At 35.3% G+C, this 26,743-nt stretch overlaps 2 protein-coding genes across 3 annotated transcripts; both read right to left on the reverse strand.

Annotated features, from left to right (window-relative positions):
* Nucleotides 1–389: 389 nt before the first annotated feature.
* On the reverse strand, nucleotides 390–14,918 carry LOC126824036 (calpain-A). Its single transcript, XM_050553180.1, has 12 exons — nucleotides 14,579–14,918; nucleotides 13,134–13,274; nucleotides 12,395–12,535; nucleotides 10,627–10,820; nucleotides 9,930–10,098; nucleotides 8,737–8,817; nucleotides 8,356–8,444; nucleotides 6,955–7,127; nucleotides 5,524–5,637; nucleotides 5,064–5,200; nucleotides 3,302–3,513; nucleotides 390–2,767 (listed from the first exon to the last, which is right to left on the reverse strand). The coding sequence occupies exons 1-12, from the start codon at nucleotides 14,801–14,803 to the stop codon at nucleotides 2,758–2,760; spliced, it is 1,686 nt and encodes a 561-aa protein (XP_050409137.1). The 5' UTR covers nucleotides 14,804–14,918; the 3' UTR covers nucleotides 390–2,757.
* Nucleotides 14,919–16,792: 1,874 nt separating this feature from the next.
* Nucleotides 16,793–26,549, reverse strand: LOC126824088 (INO80 complex subunit B). 2 transcript variants are annotated; one of them, XM_050553273.2, is made up of 9 exons: nucleotides 26,350–26,549; nucleotides 24,506–24,674; nucleotides 23,849–23,958; nucleotides 23,235–23,389; nucleotides 22,023–22,074; nucleotides 21,519–21,619; nucleotides 20,622–20,672; nucleotides 19,472–19,590; nucleotides 16,793–18,390 (listed from the first exon to the last, which is right to left on the reverse strand). In XM_050553273.2, exons 1-9 carry the CDS (start codon nucleotides 26,405–26,407, stop codon nucleotides 18,231–18,233), a joined length of 975 nt encoding a protein of 324 aa, XP_050409230.1. In that variant the 5' UTR covers nucleotides 26,408–26,549; the 3' UTR covers nucleotides 16,793–18,230. The 2 variants fall into 2 exon arrangements, with proteins under 2 accessions (XP_050409230.1, XP_050409231.1); XM_050553274.2 differs by lacking the exon at nucleotides 16,793–18,390 and having other exon boundaries at nucleotides 19,472–19,592; nucleotides 20,623–20,672.
* Between the last annotated feature and the right edge of the window lie 194 nt (nucleotides 26,550–26,743).

The following is a 26,743-nucleotide window of genomic DNA, read 5'->3' on the forward strand; positions in this document are numbered from 1 at the left end:
ATGACAAGGAGTAGGGTTGCCTGTCCAACCTCGTTGGTTTTCTCCGGGTCCTCCGGTTTCCTCCCACTGCTAAAGACCCCTACGCACAAGCGAATTATTGAAATAAAATTAAACCATATGTTAGTCCCGAAATGACCTAGTCTGTGTCGAGTGGCCGTTAAACCCCATTTCTCTCTCTCTCTCCACGGGATTTTCCAACCTGCTTTCCTTTGTCAGTGGTGCAGGTTGAAGACCATGCCAAGGAAAAGTGTCAAGTCATAAGGAAGGAAGGTACGTTAAACCCAATTTCTCTCTCTCTCTCCCCACCATCCAAGCAAAATTTCCCTCATAGCACACTGCATGGTCCTCATTAGCCCGGTTGGAACAGAAAAGTAGAATGTTACAGACCATCTCATTTTATATTTATATAAGGCAATCAATAACAATCATATGTATATATACACACAGTTCAATAAGGCTATCGATCAAAATCAATCATATATACACACATTTCAATAAGCAATAATAATAAAGCTATACAAAATTAATATTCTTGTTCCCAGACAATTCTTCATAAAAATCTGATGTGGGAGGAAGGTTTTTATTTGTCGAAGGATCACTACTGGGCTAAATGAATTCTCAAATCACGTTATAAGACACTATATTTATCTCATCATGTTGTTTATAGGAATGTATGATTATCCAGTATCATTCATGATTATCCAGTAACATTTATCTCATCAAGTTGTTTATAGGAATGTATGATTATCCAGTATCATTTATATCATCATGTTGTTTATAGTAATGTATGATTATCCAGTATCATTTATCTCATCATGTTGTCTATAGGAATGTATGATTATCCAGTATCATTTATTTCATCATGTTGTTTTATAGGAATGTAGGATTATCCAGTATCATTCATGATTATCCAGTGACATTTATTTCACCATGTTGCTTAAAGAAATGTAGGATTATTATCCAGTGTGATTTATGATTGTTAATAACATTTATTAACATTTTTATTTCCTGTAACTGACTGAAAATATTTACATGAGGTAATTAATGAAATAAAAACAGGTCATGCCACCCTTTTGTAAGTGATGCAGGATTATCTGGAAACCTGATTATTTTTTTGGGTATGGCCTAAGAAGTTTTAAAAAATCAAATGCAAATATTTACATATTGATGATATGTGTACAAGAAGAATACCGGTATAATAAAATTAATTTATATGTATATACAAATAAATTATATGGTATAAGGCTTTAATATACAAGGGGGTGGGGGTAGGACGGTCAATGGTTAGCATGTGCGCGCTGTATCATAAGGTCTGTCATTCAGTCAACTGGCATGGTTTCGAATCCCCGGTTGTACGTGACAAGGACTAGGGTCGCCTGTCCAACCTCGTGGGTTATCTCTGGGATCCTCCGGTTTCCTCCCACTGCTAAAGACCCCTACACACAAGCGAATTATTGAGCTAACTAAAATTGAACCATATGTTAGTCCCGAAATGACCTAGTTTGTGTCAAGTGGACATTAAACCCCATTTCACTCTCTCTTTAATATACATTGTGACCTTGTCATCGTTTGAAGGTGGTGTAGTATTATTTAAAATGGTTCGTCTTCATTAGCCAACACTCAATAAAAGCCTTCATAATTTAACGTATATCTACAGAAGCATCCAGTACCACCAGAGAGAAACAAACAAATGGTCGAATTGTATTTCAATAATTCACATTTCATGTAGGGGTCTTTAACTGTGGGAGGAAATCAGTGGACCCCGAGAAAACCTATTCGACTGGGAGGGTCGAGACCCTATTCCTTGTCAGGTCCAAGCTTAGGGTCGGAACCACGCGATTTGACTCAATGACAAACCTTATGATGTTATGAGCGTAACTGCACCTGCCCAACCCAACCATAAACCATGGCCACCCCATAGTTTGATAAAACTCTGAAAAGTAGGAAGATGAACCCCATTTCATTTAAAATGGCAGTCATGTGATGATTTTATAGAAATGCACTTGTGGTGTGATAGTGTTATCTGTATATAAGTTGTTTAAAGATCTCAAGCGAGATATTTCACAATATATTCATACTAACACTCTCGCGTAGCATCACTTTTTTTTTTACTTAAAGATACATTACGTATGTAGGAGCTAAATCTGCTTATTGCGGGTATTTTTTCTCTGGCTTCAAATCTTGATTATTTATTCACATGAAAGTCTATAATCAACTCTCTAGACCATCGGATGGCTGAGATTTAAATGGATTTAAACACGCGCAAGATTTCAATAATTAACGATAAAATGGATAATCAAGACTTAGTCTTGGTTGTCAAGTACTGTTGCTACATCTTCAAATAGTCATAACTTCACCCAGAATAAAGTAATTTGAATGAAATTTTCAGTATATTCATATTTAATTATCTATTTTTAAACTAATATAGCAAGAATGACCAGCTCTTTATCTAAATCTTACATAATGCATCTTTAATATAGCAAGAACGACCAGCTCTTTATTTAAATCTTACATAATGCATCTTTATTCTTGCTCTCAACATTTAGATCACAAATAGATATACTCCAATATTCTTCTTTTTTCGATTTTGTTTTTTGGTATAAAATAACTATTGCAGGTGGCCCCATAATTATTTTATCACAATTAACGTGTTTACACTTTAAGTCTGGTTGATCTTGATAATTTAATAAATAGTTAAAATATGATACAATGTCGTCCAGTAGATACTATGTTGTCTGTACTTTACTTGAGATGACATCATAAAAGCCTGCAAAAAATCTTTAATAGTTAAAATTTCACTGTGAAGAGATAGATACAGAGAAATGGGCTTTAACTGTCATTTCGGGACTAACACATGGTTAAATTTTATTTTAATAATTCACAATCACGTAGGGGTTTTTAGCAGTGGGAGGAAATCGGGGGATCCGGAGAAAAACCCACAAGATTGGACAAACGACCCTGCTCTTTGTCACATACAAGCAGGGAATCGAAAGCACACCACTTGACTCAATGAAAGACCTTATGATTTCACATGCACCTGTTAAACCACTCGACCCCCCCCCCCCACCCACCCCCCAAGAACAGAGGGCCTGGCAAGGAACCACTTATACTCATTCAGATGTAACGAAAAACCAAACTCCGGTGACAGTTGGAATTGGATCAAGAGTAGGCAAAAACGCCGCTACCCACACAAAATTTCCCTCACAGCACACTGTATGGCATATTCCCGTCTTCATTTTCCCAGTCGGTGCAGAACAGTAGGACGTTAAACCACATTACATTTCCAAACGTCAAGACTCACCTTTTTAAAGAAAATTTCTTTTCACCGAATACTCGAATGAGGAATCTGCCTTCAATATGAGGTTGAAACATGGAAGGTATAATAACATAATGTCCAGGAGATAATTCAAAACGACCGCTGACTTCACGATAATTTATATATAATCCCGATCGTCCACGTTCATGATGGGAATGAAAATATCTCTTAGTTAATCTTTCGTTAGGGTTATCAATCTAAAAAAATAACGTAAAGGTATTTTAATACACATATTAACAATAGTCTATAATTCAATATTATGTTTACCTAAGGCAGTGATTATCAACCAGTGTGCCGCGAAATTTTGAACGGCACACTAAGAAAATGTGAAAAAAACATGCGATCCCAATTTAATATTCACTGGTGTCCACTGATAAGTTCATAGCTGTGTTTTTCTTAAATTTAGGTTGAGTCATTCTATGTGTCTATGACTAGTCTGTGTCTACGGATGTATTCTGTCTGTCTTACCATGTTTTATCATATATATTTAGCCAGGTGTGCCACTATTTTTTTTATGTGTTCCAAGGCAAAAGAAGGTTGAGAACAACTGACCTAAGGTTATCAATATATAAAAGTATTGTAATACATAGAAGTACAATACTATTACTGTAATCTTGTGTATCTAGCACTAATTTCTTTCACATTCGTTTAATATCAAATCTTTGTTTAAAAATTCGTAAAAATCATATAATTTGTACTTTGTTCACTTTAAAACTGACTGATTAATTTTGATAATGAGTGTTCAATTTACAAGCGTTTAATTTCTTGATCATTTCATTTCTTCATGGGTGCAGGAAAGTAAGGATGTTATGTAACACTTTGGTCCTTAAGACAATATTGGGTCTTTGAAAAATTGTTGCTTCACTCTTTCTATAGAGTCAAATCTCACGCACTAATAAAAGCGGACGACATGTTTATATGTAAAAAAAACAGTGATATTTTAATAAAATCCTAACCATTGTCAAAATATCCATCAAGTTATATCTGTTTATTGACCTATGGTTGGTAGACCAAATAAGGTAATGTTCTCCCCCCTGGTCTTGGGAAATGGGGAGGTTTATTCCATATTTGGTATGGAAGTTAACGTCAAGGACAATCTAGGACGTGCAGAAATTAGGGGGTTACAAAGGAAGGTGTTGAGCGAGACGGGTCAGAGCTCACCCAGGTATTCCGAGCAGCTATTATTTATTGAGAACGAGGGGCCTTCGAAGCCATTCGAGCTTAACAATAAAGTTGTAGAAACCATTCAACCTGTAGTGTTATATATTGCGATCACGAAGAAAACAAACACAACAAGGAAGTCTGATATTACTACAGTTAAACCCCTATTTCATCATTACCTCATATAGAGAGAGAGAGAGAAATGGGGTTTAACGTCCACTCGACACAAACTAGATCATTTCGGGACTAACATATGGTTTAATTCACTTGCGCATAGGGGTCTTTAGCAGTGGAAGGAAACCGGAGGACCCAGAGAAAACCCACGAGGTTGGACAGGCGATCCTACTCCTTGTTCGAAACCATGCCAGTTGACTCAATGACAGGCTTTATGATACAACGCGCAATTGCTAACCATTCGGCCACCCAACCCCCGTCCTCATATATAACAAAAGCTATTTACATAGCAAACTGAATATTGTATGCCCTTCTTCATGGGTGCAGAAAAGTAGGGATGTTAAACCCCTATTTGATCATTACCTCGTATATAACAAAAGTAGGGATGTTATACCCCCTATTTGATCATTACCTCGTATATAACAAAAGCTATTTGTTGATGTGAATTTTGATCAGCGTCTCGAGTTGGTTTCTGTTCTTGCATTAAAGCTATGACTACACTACACATCCCTTCTAGCTCGGGATCATCTGTCTGCAGATTAAAATCATCTGAAATAATCAATTTAATAAATTCATTCAACAATTTTCAAGGTTCACAGATCGACTTGTTTGTCGAGACTAGCAAGAAGATACCAACAGCTTTCCCAAAATTACGGGCAATCTACGGGGGAAATTTTAATTATAAATATAGCCATGCGTCACTTGCGTGTGTTCCACCCCATAGAAGATCGCAGACAGACCATAAAGACTTTGGGTCCTGCACATAATAAATTTTCACCTGGTTGCTTGCAGCTGGGTTGTGGGTTGTGACCTAGATTTAAAGCAGACACTCCGCTTACCGTTTTTTGACTATCAAATATTTATCTACTAACCTGGTTCAGTTAAAGTTAGTAAATATTGAGGATTATTTGTAAATAAATCTAAATTATTTCTGGATCCACCAGCTGATATACCCTTCCATTGACCACTGATCATCTCCATATGACCTATAAACAACACCAAAATACATATAAAATCAAATGGGGTTAAAGGTCCTACTGTTCTGCTCCGACTGGGCTAATAACGGCGGGCATGAGCAATACAGTGTCCTATGAGGGAAAATTGATTAGACAGCAGCGCTACAGCCTACTCTTATATCGAATTTCAGCTGTCAGTTGATTTTTGATGTACACGCCAATGTGTACATTGGACCTCGGTTTTTTGTTCCATCCGAATAACTAGACAGCTGTCCTTGTTAGGCCCTCCATCTTGCACCAGTGACAAGGGGAAACCACAAAAATACATATAAAACTAACAGAAATAAAATAAAATGGAACTCAATGCCAATCTGTTTAAAACATATATCCTATTTCATTTCGTATTCTAGAATTGAAATATTCTTTTACTTTTTACTTGTCTCCACACCATGAGGATAGTTTTGCTTGGACAGTGACGTCACGATCTCCTCTTACTTCAATTTCTAAATGTCAGGGGGATCTTTAACATGCTACCAATGGTATACAAGGGACCTCAGTTTCTCATCTCTTCCGAATGACAAAACACTTTTTCTCGCCTTTCATCCTGCACAAAGGGACCAGGTAAAATCCCAAGGAACCTGAGGTACACTTTGAGTCTCAATCGACACCAGGTTCGAACATGAAACCTCCTGTTACGCAAGACATCACTGAGCTACAATGGCTCCTTGTACTGTAAATTAGAGCACAGTCTTCGAGTTTACCTCGTATATTGGCTCATATCTTAGAGATAATACACTTCAATAATCATCTAAAGTCAATCCTGCATGTAGTGCGGTTCTCCTACACTTACCAGAGAGAGAGAGAAATGTGGTTTAACATCCACTCGACACAGACTAGGTCATTTCGGGACTAACATATAGTTTAATTTTATTTCAATAATTCGCTTACACGCAGGGGTCTTTAGCAGTGGGAGGAAACTGGAGGACCCGGAGAAAACCCACGAGGTTGGACAGGCAACCCTACTCCTTGTCACGTACACCGGAGATTCGAAACCACGCCAGTTGACTCAATTACAGGCCTTATGATACAGCGCGCACGTGCTAACCATTCGGCCATCCAACCCCCCCCTCTTACATCAATATACGATAAGACCTGATAGGATCACCACGATTAATCCACGATTGAAACCATGATTTCAATCGTAGCGCAAATCGTTAGATAATGTTAAGGTAGGTTTAATCCATGTTTGACAACATGTAGATTCTAAAAAAAAACTGTGGATTTCAGCGAGCCTCGTCTAGTTGTGGTTTCAAACGATGGATAATGGTAATATAGGTTAAAACTCACCAACAGCATCTGAAACTCCATCCCCATCAAAATCAGGTCCTGTTAAACAGATGGTCACTTCTTGAAAATGACGATAAAAATCTTTGAATGACATCCAGAATTCTCCATCATCTTTAGACTGTATATCCATCATACGTTTCGTTTCACTATCAACCCATTTCCAATTAACATCACTGAAAATAATAATATAGCAACGGTTACAATTAACATCACTGAAAATAATAATAAAGCAACGGTTACAAGTAACATCACTGGTCACAATTAACATACTTTTCTGGGAAAGTATCTTTAACATACTTTTATTTTTAGGTATGCTATAACACTGGGAAGTCTAAATGAATATCAAAGCACACAAGGTAAAATTAAAAATGGATTCCTTATTCGGGTAAGATATGTATATTATTATCCTTGACAATTTTATGTTTTTAAATAAAAGTGTAGCTGGTTGTGTCCTGCTGTCGACACAGTAAACCACGATTTAAACTAAAATTACGACGTCTTTCGTATTGTTTATCTATAGCTCATATAGCATAGGTTACAATCAGCAGATGCCGCCACAGATACGAAGACTTGACTGAAATGGGAGTTTCGACAATACAATACGCGTGTAATACGAGGGGGAGAATTTTGAAAGGTCAACAAGGGTTCCGTCTATTCTGATTCAAAGTCCAACTGCCAATTTTATTTCATTAATTCGCTTGTGAGTAGAGATCTTTAGCAGTGTGAGGAAACCGGAGGACACGGAAAAAACAATTGAGGTTGGACAGGTGAAATCGAAACCACGTCACTTAACTCAATGACAGACCTTATGATGCAACGCGCACGTATTAACCATTCAGTTAAATTAAAGGGGCATTATGTAATATTAGATAAAGAGTTGACAGTTCTCATTATAATAGTTAAAAAATAGATAATGAAAAGGGAATATGTTGAAAATTTCAGTCAAATTAAAGGGGCATTATGTAATATTAGATAAAGAGATGACAGTTCTCATTATAATAGTTAAAAAATAGATAATGAAAAGGGAATATGTTGAAAATTTCAGTCAAATTACTTCACTCTGAGCCGAGTTATCAGCGTTAAAAAACAGTGTAGCCTCGATTGTCATTGCTACCATTGTTAAGATAATAAACAAAGTCTTGATTATCCATTTTTAAATTAAATCATTAAATGGTCGAACCGTTCTAATCCACTTAAAATCAGAACCATCCAATGGCATTGAGAGTTGATTATGGTTTTGTCATGTTAATTAATGTCTAATTAATAATTTAGATAACATTTAAGGCCTAAAGGAAGACTTGCAATTGGCAGATTTAGCTCTTGCATAATGTATGTTTAAGGCCTAAAGAAAGACCTGCAATAGGCAGATTTAGCTCTTGTATAATTTATGTTTAAACATACTTATCACTCCAGGAACCCTTCCATTCCGTGGCATCACCCCATGGATTCCGAATTCTCAATAATTTTTCTTCTCCCATCTGATGTTTTATCTGAATTAAAAAGAAACGAAATGAAATGGGGTTTAACGTCCTACTGTTTTGCTCCGACTTGGCTAATGAAGATAGGCATACCCCATACAGTGTGTTATGATGGAAGAAACCGGAGGATCCGGAGAAAAGTCACGAGGTTGGACAGACGACCCTACTCCTTGTCACGTACAACAGGGGAATCAAAACCCAGCCAGTTGACTCAATGACATACCTTGTGATACATCGCGCTAACCATTTGGCCATCCAACTCCCGCCCGGTTCTACTAAAACCATTATATCCAAGTATGCCTACCTTAATAACACTGGTTATTGTATAAGCATGTCCTGATACCAGACCTGTAGCATCAGATTTAGTACTATCACTCCAATCACCCTACAATAAACATAGTTTAATTACATATAAAAATATTCACTTTAAATGAAGTGTGTGTACAAAGTTTCGAAAAAGAATCTTGAATGGTTTATGAGATAAGTTCTGTTTGATACTTAAGTGACGACCATCCACTTGAGAGAGAGTTTAAAGTCCACTTGACACAAACTCGGTCATTTTGGGAATAACATATTGTTCTATCTTATTTCAATAATTTGCTAGCATTTATTACAGGGGTCTTTAACAGTGGGAGGAAACCGGAGAAAACCCACGAAGTTGGATGACTAATACAAGTAACAGACAAACAGAACCGTTCTTTATTTCTCCAATCCCTGTATGATAAGTGCTTAAAGGTCACCAGAAAAGCTTTAGTTTTTTTTTAAATACTGCAAGTAATTATGTCCACATTATGTCAATATTACCTGCAACAGGTTAATTTCAACGTTAGTAATTGCCGTCATTCTCCGTGAATAGTCATGACTGTCCATCAATAAACAATTTGTGACGTCATTTCAATGCTTCTGTTCATATTCTAGTCTATATTTCTATGAACAGATGGACTAAAATGACATTCGGCTTCGTGTTTTACTTATGGAAAGGATATGTTGACATGATTACTTCCATTATTAAAAAAAAAAAAAAATTGAAGCTTTTCTGATGACCTTTAAAGCAAGAATTTCATATTTTCTAAGAAAGTCAAAACATAATTATTTCTATGTCTTTTGCTCAATAGGTTTTCAACTCACTATCATACGATCATAGGTATCATTCTCACACTTAATTCACCCCGGAAATAATAACACAATTACCTCCCTTGTTTTTCTATTACCCCCATGGAATAGCTATCTTCAAACGTTTGAATTTGAAGTTGAAAATGATATTTTTGCCTATTTCTCAACTGGCAATAGTGAATTATAGGATTAATAGGATTATTCTTTAACAAGGTAGGACTGTTTATAGATACCATCTATTTTAAGGCTTTATTTTAAAACATTTTAAAAATATAACTTAAAAATATGAAATTATTGCTTTAAAGCAGAAGGAGAGTTATACTGTTCCGAATACGAATCCAGGATTGAAAGGAACACTTCCCTGTATATATAAATACAACATACCTTTCTTGAACAGGTGATGAAGGCACCGTTTTTATGAGCTCTAAGTATAAGGCGATACATATTTGGATCATATTCTTCTAACATATAACGTTCAGCTAATCCTCCCGTTAAATCGACTAGTGCATCCATTGTTTGTCCTCCTTCTAAAGACTGATAACATCCACGTAATCTGTAAAAAATAGCATAAAATAACATTAAATTTAATCAAATATAAAAAGCATAAAACAACATTAAATATCAATAACCTCAAACAACATTAAATGTAATTAAATATCAATAACCTTAAACAACATTAAATATAACTAAATATCAATAACCTCAAACAACATTAAATGTAATTAAATATCAATAACCTTAAACAACATTAAATATAACTAAATATCAATAACCTCAAACAACATTAAATGTAATTAAATATCAATAACCTTAAACAACATTAAATATAACTAAATATCAATAACCTCAAATAACATTAAATATCAATAACCTCAAACAACATTAAATATATTTAAATATCAATAACCTCAAACAACATTAAATATAATTAAATATCAATAACCTCAAACAACATCACTGGTTTCCAGTGAGCTTTGTCGTGAATGACTGAACCTGGTCATGAACGACGGACTCTCTATCAGAAGACGGCAACCGGACCCCGTATGATGCTAGCCCCACAGGGTCAAAATTTATTACTTACTTGGCATAAGCTTTTTCTATAAGAGCTACCCAGAATTCATTAGCTTCCGTACAGTGTGCATAAATAAGTTCTCTATTTACAGTGGGCAGTCGATCATCAATATAAACTTCAACCCAGTTTCCAAATCTCCAAAATCTAAAACAGACAACTCCTTTATAACCTTGTCCGCACAATGGCTGATCTTTTGGTAAAATCTGAAATGAAATGAAATGGGGTTTAACGTCCTACTGTTCTGCTCTGAACTGGGCTAATGAAGACGGGCATACGCCATACAGTGTGCTATGAGGGAAAATTGACCCGAGACAACAGGTTAATTAGTCAGTGCCATGGTAATCACTAGGTAACCATGGCTCCTAGCCAGTCCCAGGTCAAATCGAAAACAGAATTAATAAAATTTCATGTAATACATGTATAGCAGCTAAAAAGTGGAATGATCTGCCAAAAACCCTTTGAGAGTCCTCTTCCATCCAGAGTTTTAAGACTAACTTAAAAACATACTTATTTCAAAAATGTTTTGAACTGTTTTGTTGTGAATGCGCTTAGAAACACTCATGTGTAATGAAGCACTATATAAATCGAACAATAATAATAATATTGAGAGGAATCTGTCTGTGCAGCAGCATTTCGCATACTCTTCCACCAAGTCCAAATGTTGAGGGTTCTTTTATGTGCACAGCAACATGTTTTTTTTTGTCCCATCCAAACAACTTGGCACACCTTCTTGTCAGTCCTGTAAGTACCACAACTTACAAATGAAGGCCGGGCTTGAAAAATCCTGAAGGATATTCTCGGTCCACACTTGAATTCACACCTAGGACAAGAGGCCAGGGCTCTAACCATTGAAGAAAGGGAAATAAGAATAAGTCTGACGGTGGAATTATTACCACTTCAGAGTTATCCACCACCACTGACAAAATAGGCCGTGTTTGAGAAATTCACACCTAGACAGGAGGCCAAGGCTCTAACCACTGAAGAAAAGGAAACTAGAATAGGTCTGACAGTGGAATTATTACCACTTAAAGAGTTATCCACCCCTGAAAAGGGGATGCTCGATTGTCAGTCCGAAAGGTTCTGAATTGACGGAATTGCAATCGAGTAACACAGAATTCAGTCCTGTCACAGTTCTGTCAGTCCCGACAACGGAGGTGGTGTAAGTAGAATCATGATGTAATTAAACACAACGAATATATTTCAACTGTCATGGATGGTTGAGATTTTTTCACTCGACTGTCACAATTTATGGGATTGACAGAATTCAATTCCAGAACATTCAATCAAGCATTCCCTAAATTAATATCCTATCTGTGAAATTAAATGGGGTTTAACATCCTACTGTTCTGCTCCTAACCTGGGCTAATGAAGACGGACATATGCCATACACTGTGCTATGAGGGAAATTTTGCCCGGGCAGGGGCGCTATGGCCTACTCTTATATCGAATTCCAACTGCCAAGGGATCTTTTACGTGCACGCCAATGTGTACACAGGACCTCAGTTTTTCGTCCCATCTGAACGACTAGACAGCTGTCCTTGTCAGGCCCTCCATCCTGCATCACTGACAAGGGGAAACCTCGCCGGAAAATCTGGATGAACTTTCTCGGCAAATGCAGGGATCGAACACTCGACCTCCAGGCTAGCGAGTCAGCGTCCTACCCACTTAGCCACGTGATCCCCAATATATCTGAAAAAATATTGACAGAAAATTGGTTCTAAATACTAAATACCTAATTACCTATTATTCCACCTTTGGAAGTAAAATAGTACATTACCGTTTTCATAAAGCGTTGTTGTTGTGATACGGCAGCACATGAAGATAAAAACCAACAATCCCCTAAAATCCCCTGTTGTATATCGTCCCTTGTTACACCATCAATCATCATCTCGGGTTCTGTACCATCTAATACCAAATCCTGATCAAATAAATTAAACATTTATATAGCATCTATTCATTCTAAGATACTTTGTGGCGGGGGGTTGGATGGCTGTATGGTTAGCATGTGTGCGTTGTATCATAACGTCTGCCATTGAGTCAACTGGTGTGGTTTTGAATCCCCGGATGAAAGTGACAAGGAGTAGGGTCATCTGTCCAACCTCGTGGGTTCTCTCTGGGTCCTCTGATTTCCTCCCACTGCTAAAGACCCCAACGTGCAAGCCTCAAGTGTATGTTTAACAGCATCTCTCTCTCTCTCTCTCCCTCTCTCTCTCTCTCTCAAATCATGAGGAACATATTCAGCAACCAGGGGATCGAACTCAGGACGAGAATACTGCTTGTAGTCCTTGTTTTACATTTAATTTTAGGGGCAATCACTTGAGTGGTTTATCGAGGTTTAACGCGTGCGGAATAACATTGTACATGACAAGAAGTTGGGTCGCCTGTCCAACCTCGTGGATTTTCTTCAGGTCCTCTAGTTTCCTCCCATTCCCATTGAAATAAAATTGAACCATATGTTAGTCCCAAAATGACCTAGTTTAAACCCCATCTCTCTCTCTCTCTCTGTGTCTACATACCTGAGGACGAATCCATTTTATTACTCTATCATTATGGTAACCATTAAAAAACAAAACTCGGTCATTAGCTGGGAAATGTGGATCACAGTAGAGTTTATTTCGGCTCAATTGGTTACAAATATACTGAACTTGGTTTCTTGTCTGCAATATAAATAATTGCCTCAGGAATTACACATATATACGTGAAAATGACCTTGGCGAATTAGTGAACTAAAATTGAACCATATGTTAGTCCCGAAATGACCTCTCTTTATGCCAAGAAATTGTCATTTTTAATTTAATTTAAAATCGTAAACGCTTCCGTGTCAAAATGTCGCTCAAATGCGAATTCCAAGCATGTTTCGAAGTTGTAACCAAAGCCACCATTATTTCAACAATTATTTTAAATTAAAAATCACCTTTTTTCATTTTAATTTTAAAGGAGCTAAGTCTCTAACTCAATATCATCCAAAATCTTCAACATTGAAAACACGATTTATTTGTCAAATTAAATCAACATTCATGTTGTGATCTTACCGGAATAAGATGGGCTTTTGATATCCAATATTTAAGACAAAATAAACATTTTACCATTGGTACACGAATCGTGTACCATAATGCGCTTCAGCCCCAGTTGTATCAAGAGACTCGAGGGACGAGGCTAGACACATTGCACCAAATCAAAGGCGTATGTAGACTGGAATAACCAGACGCTAGAAATTTGCACTCGCTTGAGAATGCTGGCTTATTTCGCCGAACATAACTGATTTGAAATTGGAGTAAATACGGAAACCATTGAATGTAAATCAGTTTGTATACATTCATATTACAGTATTATATGCGTTGCGACCCACTTTTGTCAATTTCTAGGTCCAAAATGTTAGCCATTTAGCTCCTTTAAATCGTAGTATTTTTGTTTCAAAAATGCCCCTCAAAATGCAATTTCCAAGCAAGTGATTTCATGCAATACACTACACGAGTTATGCCCTTTGGATACAACTTTCAAGCTTGCTTAATTTAGAAATAGCATTTTGGGGGTATTTCTAACACAAAAACGCTATGGTTTTCAACTAAAATTGACAATTTAGCTATAAAGAACAGTATATTATCAAATATTGATATAAATTATTGTGATATGAGTTATAATAATAAATATGGATTTAGTAACAACTTTTTGAGGGGCGTTTTGACACAAAAACATTAGAATTATATGACAATTTGAATTTAGCATAAAGAACGATAATATATTATATTATCAAATATCGATATAAATTGTTGTTTTTTTTATGTTGAAATAATGGTGGATTTCAGTGGATTTGGTTAAATCATGCTATTTCAATGAACGCCACTGACCTCATTCCTTTTCAATGACAATATTGCACGCAGAGATAGGACACTATTTAACTTAAGTCCCCACCGTATCTCACATTGTCATTAGCACCTATGCTATAGCAAAACTAAATTACCGTTAAAATAAATTCATCTTCTATGATGTTGTCGCCATCATCACTGTCAACTGTGATAGAAAAGGATGAAAGTTTTTGTTTCCTCGTTCGAATGCTAAATTTATTGGTCTTATTTTGGATCGAACTCGTAGATCGCCTTTGATTTTGAGATCTGCACACATCCTTATCATTGTTGTTTACTTTTTCACATACAACTTTTGAAGATGAGCTCGCACCGCTTCCCATTTTGCAGCAGACCGCATTTTTTCGGCTGTAAATCTACAATATTTTTAGATTTCAGGCCATTTTTCTTTCACTACGACGTAAACACATGCTTTTGTTTACATTACGACAGGTTGTTGCTAAAATAATCGAGCCGAACTCATTCGTCTCGAAGAATTTCAATGGTTGATCAAAGTCACGTGACCCATAAATCACGCCCACTTCGAGACAACCCGATGCATTTTTAATGCAGAGCTTTTGGGAATTCCCCTTTGATGTTGTCTTTGATATAATTGCTCATAGATATTGCATAGATTAATAAACGCTTAATACTCGAATAATTGTTTGATTATATTCTTTTTAAAATTATATTCTTATTTGGTATGAAATTATCAAATTACATAACCAACTAGTCCTTTATATATATCAATAATTTCATGCAGGTCTTTTTTTTACATCATCATTATCATTATCGGTATAGTTACGTAACTAGCGCTTTTATACATTATGCAATGCAATCATCATTATACATATTCAATAATAGTCTCTATCATCCAGAAAAAATATTCTACGTTGAAGACTAATAGGTAATGGGTGACCGAGACTTATATACATTACGGTAGGCAATGCAATTATCATGTTGTATATGCATATTTAATTAGCTCATTTGATTTTAATTGCTTTTTTTTTTTACATCATTCAGTATGCAATTATAGAATTACATAACTAGCTATCGTGGCAATATGCGATTTATTATTTATTTATATATTCAATTAGCTCATTTTTTACAAAGGGGTTTAATTGTAGGCTATTTTTGACATCAGTATCGTGCTAGATTTTTGAACAACAGAATTTAATACTGATTTATATAGTTGATTCTCTTGTTTGAAAGGTGAGCAGTGTGGGAGAGGTAAGAGGGTAATAAATTGGTTTCTAATTTTTAATTGAAAGTGTTCATTATTGAAATATTATATCCTTGGTACACTATTATAAATTCTCAATCCTGGCCATTTGGGGTGGGGGGGGGAGTGAGAGAGAGAGAGAGAATGAGAGAGAGGGAGAGATCCACTCAACACAAACTAGGCCATTTTAAGACTAACATATGGTTCAACTTTATTTCAATAATTCACTTACGCATAGGGGTCTTACTCTTTAGCAGTGAGGGGAAACCGGAGTGTCCAGAGAAAACCCATGAGGTTGGACAAGCGACCCTACTCCTTGTCACGTACAACCGGGAATCGACAATACAAGTTGCTAACCATTCAGCTATCCCCCCCCCCACACCAGAGAAAAATGACCCAGTTTGTGTCAAGTGGACTTAAAACCCCATTTCTCTCTCTTTTAGGTTTCAGAGTTTAGCAGAGAGAGAAATGGGGTTTAATGTCCACTATCAGAACTATCATATGGTTCAATTTTATTTCAATAATTCGCTAGCGTGTAGGGGTCTTTAGCAGTGGGAGAAAACTGGAGGGCCTGGAGAAAACCCACAAGGTTGGACAGCTTGTATTACTAAACATCATTAGAAAGAATTCAATGTACTGATATACAAAAGTTGTCCTTAAAGGGGCATTATGGTAGATTAGATAAAGGGCTGGCGGTTCTCACTATCATAGATAAAAACTAGATAATGTAAAGGGAATATGCTGAACATTTCAGTCAAATTGCTCCACTCTGAACCGATATATTAGAGATTTAATTTTTTGTCCTAGCCTCGATCATCATTACTAAAGTCACCATCATTACTAAAGTCGGTACGATAAAAAACATAGTCTCGATTATCCATTTTTGGATTTAATCATCAATGAGCATTGAGCAGCAGATCAGATACAAATCCAGTAAATATCTCAGACTAGCGATGACATCAAGAGTTGATTATGGTCTGGATAAGTTAATTAATGTCTCATTAATAATTCAGATAACATTTCAGGCCTAAAGAAAGACCCGCAATAGGCAGATTTAGCTCTTGCATAATGTATGTTTAAGTTGAATATTTAAAAAAACAACAACAGGGAGTGATGATGAATGAATTTTATTTGATTGACAGATACTAACAGTCAACAAATCAATATATTTACACAGAGTGCCATTAATTTGACATGCCTTAAAAGTTTGTAAAATGTTCGTATTTCAAAATTAATATATTCAATGATTCCATGTAACATATTACTTTTTCTTTTTTCTATTTAAACCGTATACTGAACACTGCTGATTGTCATTTGCTTTTGTTGCACAATATCTAATTTGTTACGACGTAATCCAAGCCAATATGTACTCAAAGTGACGCAATCCAAGCCAATATGTACTCAAAGTGACGCAATCCAAGCCAATATGTACTCAAAGTGACGCAATCCAAGCCAATATGTACTCAAAGTGACACAATCCAAGCCAATATTTACTCAAAGTGACGCAATCCAAGCCAATATGTACTCAAAGTGACGCAATCCAAGCCAATATGTACTCAAAGTGACGCAATCCGAGCCAATATGTACTCAGATTGCGTTTTAAAAACATCAGTAAGATTAACATATTCGTATAACATCAGTACAAAACACGAGACAACTTACAGAATTTTAAATGAAATATTCTTTTTATATGGCATGAACAAAAAACAAACAAGCGTAAGCCACTAGAAACATCAATGCTGATCAATTGATTAATCAATGTCTAATGTCATAAAGCCACTCGTATGACACCTGATACAACCTCCCACTACAACTGGTCAGATCTTCATGTAGTGTAGGTCATCGAAAGTATAAAAAAAAACCGAAAGATAGATCTGTATTTTAATCAGATTAAAACACTGGAAAATGTTTTCTCCAATTGAAGCATACTTAAAGTATTCTTCAAAATTCTGGTTATCCACAAAGACAATACTGATATTCCATTTTATGATTCATCATAGGCGTACAGGGAAATTTTTGACTGGGGGGGCGGTGGTGGTTGGTGCCCCAAAAATGTAGTTAGGTTCTTAGTATGTTACATATATAATAATAAATTCGCCTATGCGATTCATCATATAACACATATACCATTACATTAGTCAAGGTGAGCTGTTTCCGATTTCAAACATGCTTTTAAGCTCATATGTAATATATTAATTTTACTCCCATTTCAAATCAATCATGAATTGTCTGGAAAAGTACATTGTATTAGTCAAGGTGAGCTGTTTCCAATTTCAAAGATGCTTTCAAGCTCACATGTAATATATTAACTTTACTCCCATTTCAATGTCAATCACAAAGTCTCTGGAAAAGTACATTGTATTAGTTAAGGTGAGCTGTTTCCAATTTCAAAGATGTTTTCAAGCTCACAAATATGAAATTTACTCTCATTAGAATGTCAATCACAAGTCTCTGGAAAAGTACATGGTAAAAGTCAAAGGGAGCTGTTTTTGACTTAAAGCACCCATATATTAATTTAATTCCCATTCCAATTCCAATGATGAAGTCAATCACGCGACGTTTGTCTCGGTGGTAGATTTCGCCTGCACTGCGGCCATATTTTTCTTGTAACATGACAAACTACAGAGAGGAACACCAGTTTTAGAACAGGAATATTTCTTGGTATTACGACATCCAGTCACTCCACATTTAACGGCAGGCTTTGGTGGTCTGAAATATAAAATCATTACTGCATATTAGCTCTTGGACTGCCTGAAACCTTCCCAAAACTTTCCATAAGTATGTGTTTTTGTTGTTATCCCAAAACTAGTTATCCTTAGGCTATCCCTAACATCCCCTCGACACAAACTAAGTCATCGTGTGACTAACACATGGTTTAATTTTAATTCAACAGTTACACAGTGTATATAGTCCTATATCATACCACCCATGTTTTATAATACACAATTTTATACATTGTATATAGTCCTCTATATCATACCTCCCATATTTTACAATACACGATTCTATACACAGTGTATATAGCCCTATATCATACCACCCATAATACACAATGTTACACAGTGTATATAGCCCTATATCATACCTCCCATGATACACAATGTTACACAGTGTATATAGCCCTATATCATACCACCCATGTTTTATGATACACAATGTTACACAGTGTATATACCGTAGTCCTATATCATACCTTCCATGTTTTATAATACACAATGTTACACAGTGTATAAGGCCTATATCATACCTTTCAGGTTTTATAATGCACAATGTTACAGTGTATGAAAGTCCTATATCATACCTCCCATGTTTTATAATACACAATGTTACACAGTGTATATAGCCCTATATCATACCTCCCATGTTTTACAATACACGATGTTACACAGTGTATATAGCCCTATATCATACAGCCCACGATACACAATGTTACACAGTGTATATAGCCCTATATCATACCTCCCATGTTTTACAATACACAATGTTACACAGTGTATATAGCCCTATATCATACCGCCCATGATACACAATATTACACAGTGTGTATAGCCCTATATCATACCTCCCATATTTTATGATACACAATTCATACAGTGTGCATAAGAAATGAAGTGTGGTTTAACATCATACTTCTCTGCTCCATCCGGGCTAATAAAAACAGGCAAATCTCTCAATCCCATTTAATACCAAAACAATTTTGTCTCCACATTCTCTCTTTTAATACAAAACAATGTCTTCATAAAAATATATTAAAAGTCAACTAAAAATGTTCCAATGAATGACAACTTACGCTTTAGGTGGTTGTGGAACGAACGGTAGATTGAAGCCTTGAGGGATGGATATAGTATTACCATCACGTTTTAACGAATAACGAACTCTGGGAATATTAGAACGCTTTGATCCTCTACCCTGTTATAAATAAACAAAAATAACATTTTCATAAAAAATGATTCAAGATTTTTTACATAAAATATATTTCATAAAAGATTCATGAACATTTTCATAAGATATACATGATTTTAACATATAAGATATTCATTATTTTAACATAAAAGATATTCATGATTTTATCATAAAAAGATATTCATGATTTTATCATAAAATATATTCATGATTTTATCATAAAAGATATTCATGATTTTAACATAAAAGATATTCACGATTTTATCATCAATAAAAGATATTCAGGATTTTATCATAAAAATATATTCAGGATTTTATCATAAAAGATATTCAGGGGGTCTGCTTTACAAATTTACTTCTCATGCAAGAGCCTCAGGGAATTTTGGGTCTGACTGTACACTGTACAGTCTACATGTATTGTTGATTTGCCCATATCACATTTATATCATCTCCAGGGGAGGTTGAAATTGACCAATTTTCAATTCATCATAATTTTATAAATAAGAATTAAAGCATTTTTGGAGTGATATTCCCCCCCCCCCCCCAAAAAAAGAAAAATTTGAAAGTTTCTGTCAAATTACTTTATTCTGAGCTAAGTTATCACTGTTTGTAGTTTTGACAAGATGTATGTATCGATTGCGTATTAACATATCCATGGTACTCGTATAATCGAGCCTTAGCCTCACTTCTCCATTTTTAAATTAAATTATTAAACGACAATCTTGTTTCAACCCATTGGAATTCTCTAGCATCCGATGTTCTAGAGAGTGGATTATGGTTTTGTCTAATTAAAAATTTCTATTCCAGTAAACATTGCAGGCTAGCGATGCCATCGAGAGTTGAGAATAGATAAGTTAACTAATGTCTAATTAATAATTTAGATAACATTTCAGTCCTAAAGAAAGACCTGCAATAGGCAGCTTTAGCTCTTTCATAATGTATGTTTAATAATTTATATAACATTTCAGGCCTAAAGAAAGACCTGCAATAGGCAGATTTACGAGCTCTTGAATAATGTATGTTTAAAAAACTTTTACCTTTTTTGCTCTGGAATCTTGTTTCTTCAACAATCTGTCCAATGTCTGTTTCTATTTGATCAAATATAAATAACATGTTTAAATAACATTTTAATAATTGGTCATATTAAATAAAAAACAAAACTTATTGCTACTATACACAAATCACAATCTGATTAAAACACAGTTTCTATTTCTTTTCGTTTTTTTATAGTTCAAAATTTCATTTTACTTGGTTAATCAAACGAAATACATATAGATGTGTATTTTACTCAGATTGTAGAATACATAAATTCAGTAATTGTAGTCCATATATTTTTGTTTTACTTTTTATAAATTAATAGATATGTAAAGATCACCGCACAAATTAATCATTTGATTAACATGGATGAACCTGAAACATTCTGAAGATGAAACATTCTCTCTGCCGGCATCATCGTTTGATCCAGCAGCTATACAGATTTACTAGCCTCTGGTACTCTTTCAAGAGAGAGAGAGAGAGAGAGAGAGAGAGAGAGAGAGAGAGAGAGCGAGCAAGAGAGAAATGGGGTTTAATGTCCACTTGACACAAACTAGGTCATTTCAGAACTAACACATGGTTCAATTTTAATTTCAATAATTCGCTTGCGCTTAGGGGTCTTTAGCAGTGGGAGGAAACCGGCGGACCCGGAGAAAACCCACGAGGTTGGACGGGCAACCCTATTACCTTGTCACGTACAACCAGCGAATTGAAACCACGTCAGTTGTCATCCAACTCCCAAGAAGAGGGGGTCAAGAAGAGTTCTCACACAACAGATTAAAATTCATTTATTTTAAATATATTTATATTCTGGCCTGAATAACTAACTTATCTTGCTATTTATATTCTGGCATGAATAACTACGGTAACTCAATCTGATTTATGCATAAATTATTTACTTTGTCTTTTTCTCGTTTTTCTTGAGCTTGTTGTCGTCGTTTTTTAGCTCTCTGTTGTCTTCTTTGTAATTGTTCTTCAGTTAATTCTACTGTCTTATATCCTATAGACATTAAAATCGATCAAATGATATTGTATTATATATACCTCAATAATAGTGTTAATATTGCATTAACATATCGTCAAGCAAAATGACTTAATTTAATTACAAGACTTATGTCTACCCACCACAGTATTTATGCCACACTAAAATATAGGTGTAAAAACAATCCAAGACATTTAATTTAGTTCACAGAGACAAATAGGGTTTAACGGAAAAAAAACAACCCAGTAAGACAGTCAACCAGACTCCTTGTCACATTAAAGGATTGAACCCAGAGACAAGGACAACATACCTTATGATCTACAGCAGCATATTACCCCCCCCTCCCCCACAAGTTATGAATAAATATGAACAGTGATGTGATGAAAGTACACAATCACATATTAATAATAAAACTATTTACCTGATGGTAATTGTAATAATTCTTTATCTTGTGGTCCATGTAATAAAGCTTTCTGTAACAATAAATTATGTCAGATCATTATAATATATGCTAAAACCCTCTCTGTGAAAAAGCAACACGCTAATTCATTATAATTTATGCTAATAACGCTTTCTGTAACAAAACATCAGGCCAGATCATTATAATTCTCCCGTCAAAAGACAACACCTAGTAACTCATGCTTTTCTTATTTTGAGAAAGTAAAGAAAAACGTAATGAATGAATATTAAACCCCAGCTTATCCATTGACTTGACTATTGAGTTACTAGCTTTTTCTGTGGCATACTAGGTAAATGAATGAAGTTGCTAGGTTGTGTCATGGGTGTAACTGCTTACAAAATCAAAAGATTGGAAATCTAGTACAACAACAGAAAGCACATACCCTAGTAACTACAAATTTGGCCCTAACTCAATTTTGATAAAAAAAAGTGAGTTACTAGGTTTTGACTTTTGATGGGAGAATTGATAGAAAGATAATTAATATTCCTCACCATTCATTTCCACAATATCATCTTATCTAATTGGGAAAGTGCTGTTCAATCCTGTGAAACAATTTAAGACAACTTCTATATATTATACATTGATGCCGGGTATTGCCACTGCAGTAATGATACGATACGTATTGCAATTCAGGTGCTACGATACGATTTGTATCACGATTCATAACCAGGTCAATATTTACCAAGAAAATAACAGGATAAATATATAAGAAATGTCGAAGAAATAAAATTGTTTTATATCCCGATATTGATGTGGATCAAAATAAGAACCAAAACAATTTAAGAGTGGATAATGTGTGCCGTTGATAATTAAAAATGACAGGTTACTTACTGAAGCGACAAAAAAACATAACAAAAGAATCAAGATAAATTGATACGCGAATCGATTCAACGATATGAATTTTATCTGATGTCACCCTCAAGCCTGGAAATAGTGCACCTGTCACAGACAATGTTAGGCACAGATTCAGGCTTTGTCAGGCACTAAACCTGATTTGACTATTTTAATTGATATTATTAATACATGTTGAAAATGTCCGGTCCTATTTCATTAGTGGCTGACATTTTGTCAGGTACGTCTAAAACTGTTATTTCCAGGCCTGGTCACCCCAAAGGGGGACGTAAAACTAAAACTCCGAGAAGAATCTGAAAACAATAAATATTGTAACTTTACCTGTCTGGTTGTTAAAGGTTTTGTGTTTGCATTTTTCTTAATTTCACCGTAATCATCTAATTCTCCGGCCTCCAGAGCATCTAACCATTGTTTCTCCTCATCAGACGTATCTTCTCCGGATTTCTTCGTGTGGAAAGTGTCATCCAACTTGTCACCTTAATTAATTGAAAATCATTAAATTCCTTGGGGAAGCTCGATTGTCAGTCCAGAACGTCCCAAATTGACGGGGTGGGGGGTGGATAGCTGAATGGTATCATAAAGTCTGTCAACTGGTGTGGTTTCAATTCCCCAGTTGTACGTGACAAGAAGTAGGGTCATCTGTCCGACTTTGTGGGTTTCCCCTGACTGCTAAAGACCCCTACGCGCAAGCAAATTATTGAAATAAAATTGAACCATGTGTTTGCCCGAAATGACCTAGTTTGTGTCGTGTGAACATTAAACATATATTAATATTGCACGAATGCTATATCTATATATTAGGCAATGTCTTCCACAAGACCATTAAACAACTTAAAAAACAGACACTATCCAGCACGTGTATTTCAATGAAAACCATCTCACAGGTCCAAAATTTCAACTAGTATCTGTATTTTAAATATATATATTAAGTTTACCTTCCCAGGGAGTAGTAACAGAACCACCAGTACCGGTATCTGTAACATTAATAACAGGTTCTTCTACCAGGAAAGAGCTGGACGAATTATCATCAATAGCTGGTGTAATGCTGTCAATATGAAACAAAACATTCTTCATCATATTCTAAATATCATAGGTTTTTAGTCCATCCATACAACCAGAGATTGTGCCTTGCCAGGCCCCAAGTCCTGCAACATTGACAGGAGGAAAAATATGCAGAAAATTCCAGAGGAATATTCTCAGTCAACAGCAGGATCGAATCCAGAACCTCCTGCTTTAGTCACTAGTCCGCAAACACTGTATACTCACAGAGCCAGAGTGGTTCCCCTTTAACATAAATGGGACTACTGAAATTAAAATATGATTGATTTATTTGAAATAATGGTATGCCAACAAAGGATGATGCCACATCGGTATTTTAATATAATTTATTCTAGGGAACATTCTCTGAAAAATTCAGAGAAACATTCTCAATCAACACCGGGATTGCACCCGGAACCTTCTGTTTAGTCAGCCAACATCAATATACTCACCCAGTCAAATCAGAAAAATAGAACATTAAACCCCAATTCATTTCCAATATACTTAAGGATTCAAAGTGGCTCCATTTTCAGGGCTGCTACAAAAGAACTTACTCTTTAGTTCCTAAAGTTTCTCCTCCAATCTTTAATTTTAGTCTAATGGCCGGTTTAACGGGCGTAGTCTCAGAGGTTGATTCAAAACTTTCATCAAGATCTCGATCCTTCTTCTTCTTGTGCTTCTTTTTGTGTTTCTTATGTTTCTTGTGAGAACTTCCTGGAGATTCTAAAACAAAAATGGTTAAAGGATTTAAGCGAGAGGTATCCGTCGTTGCGAACCTATGACACATGTAGCTCCAAATACCAAGTATTTTCCCAGTTTTTTATAATAATGAGGTGGCATTTGATAGTACTGGTCAGAATTAGTAGGTATTTTTATTTGGTGGTATTAACTCGTTGTTATATTGAAAACATTAAGCCTACCGGTATTGTTAGATTTTAATACTAATGATTTAGTGTGTGATGTCTTTGGTTAGTATTGGTAAATTGTCCGGTCGCTATTAACAGAACAATATATGCCTACATTTAAAGTTACAATTTCATATTTTCTAAGAAAGTCAAAACATAATTATTTCTATGTCTTTTGCTTAATAGGTTGTCAACTCACTATTATACGATCATAGGTGTCATTCTCACACTTAAAACTCATTTACACCGGAAATAATAACACAATTACCTCCCTTGTTTTCTATTCTCTTCCATGGAGTAGCTAACTTCAAACGTTTGAATTTGTCGATGAAAATGATATTTTTGCCAATTTCTCAACTGGCAATAGTGAATTATAGGATTAATAGGATTATTCTTTAACAAGGTAGGACTGTTTATAGATACCATCTATTTTAAGGCTTTAATTTAATAAATTTTAAAAATATAACTTAAAAATATGAAATTGCAACTTTAAGGAACTAAAGGCATGTCATAATGCATTAAAAGGAAATAAGTAACATACATGTAGTGTGATGTGCTCACTTTTGACACAACCTTTAAAACGTAAAGAATGAACAGACCAGTGCTGGATATTGCCACTACAGGTACGATATGTACTGCGATTCAGGTGCTACAATACGATTCGTATCACGATTCACAACCAGGTCAATATTTAGCAAGAAAACAACAGCATAAATGAATAACGATATTTTTAGTCCTGTCGATGTCGAAGAAATAAAACTGTTTTATTAATTATAACACGATATCTATGTGGATCAAAATAAGGACCAAAACATCCATTCCACCATATATCGTGCCAGCACGTATAACATATAACACTAATATGTAACAGGCATTGCCTGAGTAGAGCGAAGCTGGTTATTGTTAAATATAAAACCTTCAAAATTAATTTTCTCAAGTGATACAAAAAATGTTAAATAATTTAGTTTTTCCAAATTGATTTTCATTTAGATCTAAATTGTATACATTAATTTGTTTTTTAAAAAAGAACAAAAAAGTGTGAGAATTATTTTCATTGACGTCAAAAATATGTGACGTCATGCATTGATTAGACGCGTCATAGAAATAGTTCTATGAGGCGCGTATCTCGCTTGGGCGAGATTTGGTAAGTTGACATGCGCATTGCCTGTTTTGCCCAGTGTATCCTGTTCCGGTCTGAATTTTTTTTTTAATCAACAGTCTGTGGGTGACAATTTCAGTTACGCTCCTGTGTTACCGGAAAAGAGCTTTGCTCAAGCACCGCGCTTCGCGCGATGCTGTAGAGCTTCGCTCTATATAAAGAATTGAGCACTATAACAGACTATCATATTTTGTCACACAGCCAGATACTTGTAGAATAACATGCTGTTATTGACACAAGTGAAGTTCCAATTTCTTCTGTTCTGTTCCGATTTGTTTTTACTGTGGGTGTATAAACAATAAGATATTGAATTTCAAAGAAAGTTTCATGATACCTGTTATGCTTTCCTCTTCTGTTCCTGTACTTCCTGATATGTCTTTTCTTTTACCCATGATGAAACTCTGTCATTAATCAAATGTGTCGAATGTAAGGCTTTACTTTATAAAAATTCACAAAAGGTAGCCATTTTCTTAAAGGGAGATAACCACCGTAAAACTTTACACTTTTTGTGACTCCTGTACCAAAGAATTGATAAGAGAAAGATAATCAACAATTCAAAGTAGGAGGCAGACCACTATTAAATTGCAAATTGTAGTTCGTCTATTTATAGCAATTCTCTCTCTGCCTCTTTTCTCCCCTTTTGCATGCCCATTCCTGTTGATATTTGGGTCTAGAATGGACGAAGAGGGTTTGAATTAACATTTTCTGCCAGGTTTTGGTAAATATTC

Source organism: Patella vulgata, chromosome 6 (genome assembly GCF_932274485.2).
Source record: "Patella vulgata chromosome 6, xgPatVulg1.2, whole genome shotgun sequence".
NCBI classification, from domain to species: Eukaryota; Metazoa; Mollusca; class Gastropoda; family Patellidae; genus Patella; species Patella vulgata.

Coding starts and splice junctions, on each gene's coding strand:
- LOC126824036 (XM_050553180.1), bottom strand. CDS start 14,803: ATGGGAAGCGGTGCGAGCTCATCTTCAAAAGTTGTATGTGAAAAAGTA. Junction 10,821..12,394: donor AACAACGCTTTATGAAAACG/GTAATGTACTAT, acceptor ATTTCATTTCAG/ATTTTACCAAAAGATCAGCC. Junction 7,128..8,355: donor AAGGGTTCCTGGAGTGATAA/GTATGTTTAAAC, acceptor TATTATTTTCAG/TGATGTTAATTGGAAATGGG.
- LOC126824088 (XM_050553273.2), bottom strand. CDS start 26,407: ATGGGTAAAAGAAAAGACATATCAGGAAGTACAGGAACAGAAGAGGAA. Junction 24,675..26,349: donor AGAAGAGGAAAGCATAACAG/GTATCATGAAAC, acceptor TTTTTGTTTTAG/AATCTCCAGGAAGTTCTCAC. Junction 19,591..20,621: donor AAGATTCCAGAGCAAAAAAG/GTAAAAGTTTTT, acceptor TATTTATAACAG/GGTAGAGGATCAAAGCGTTC.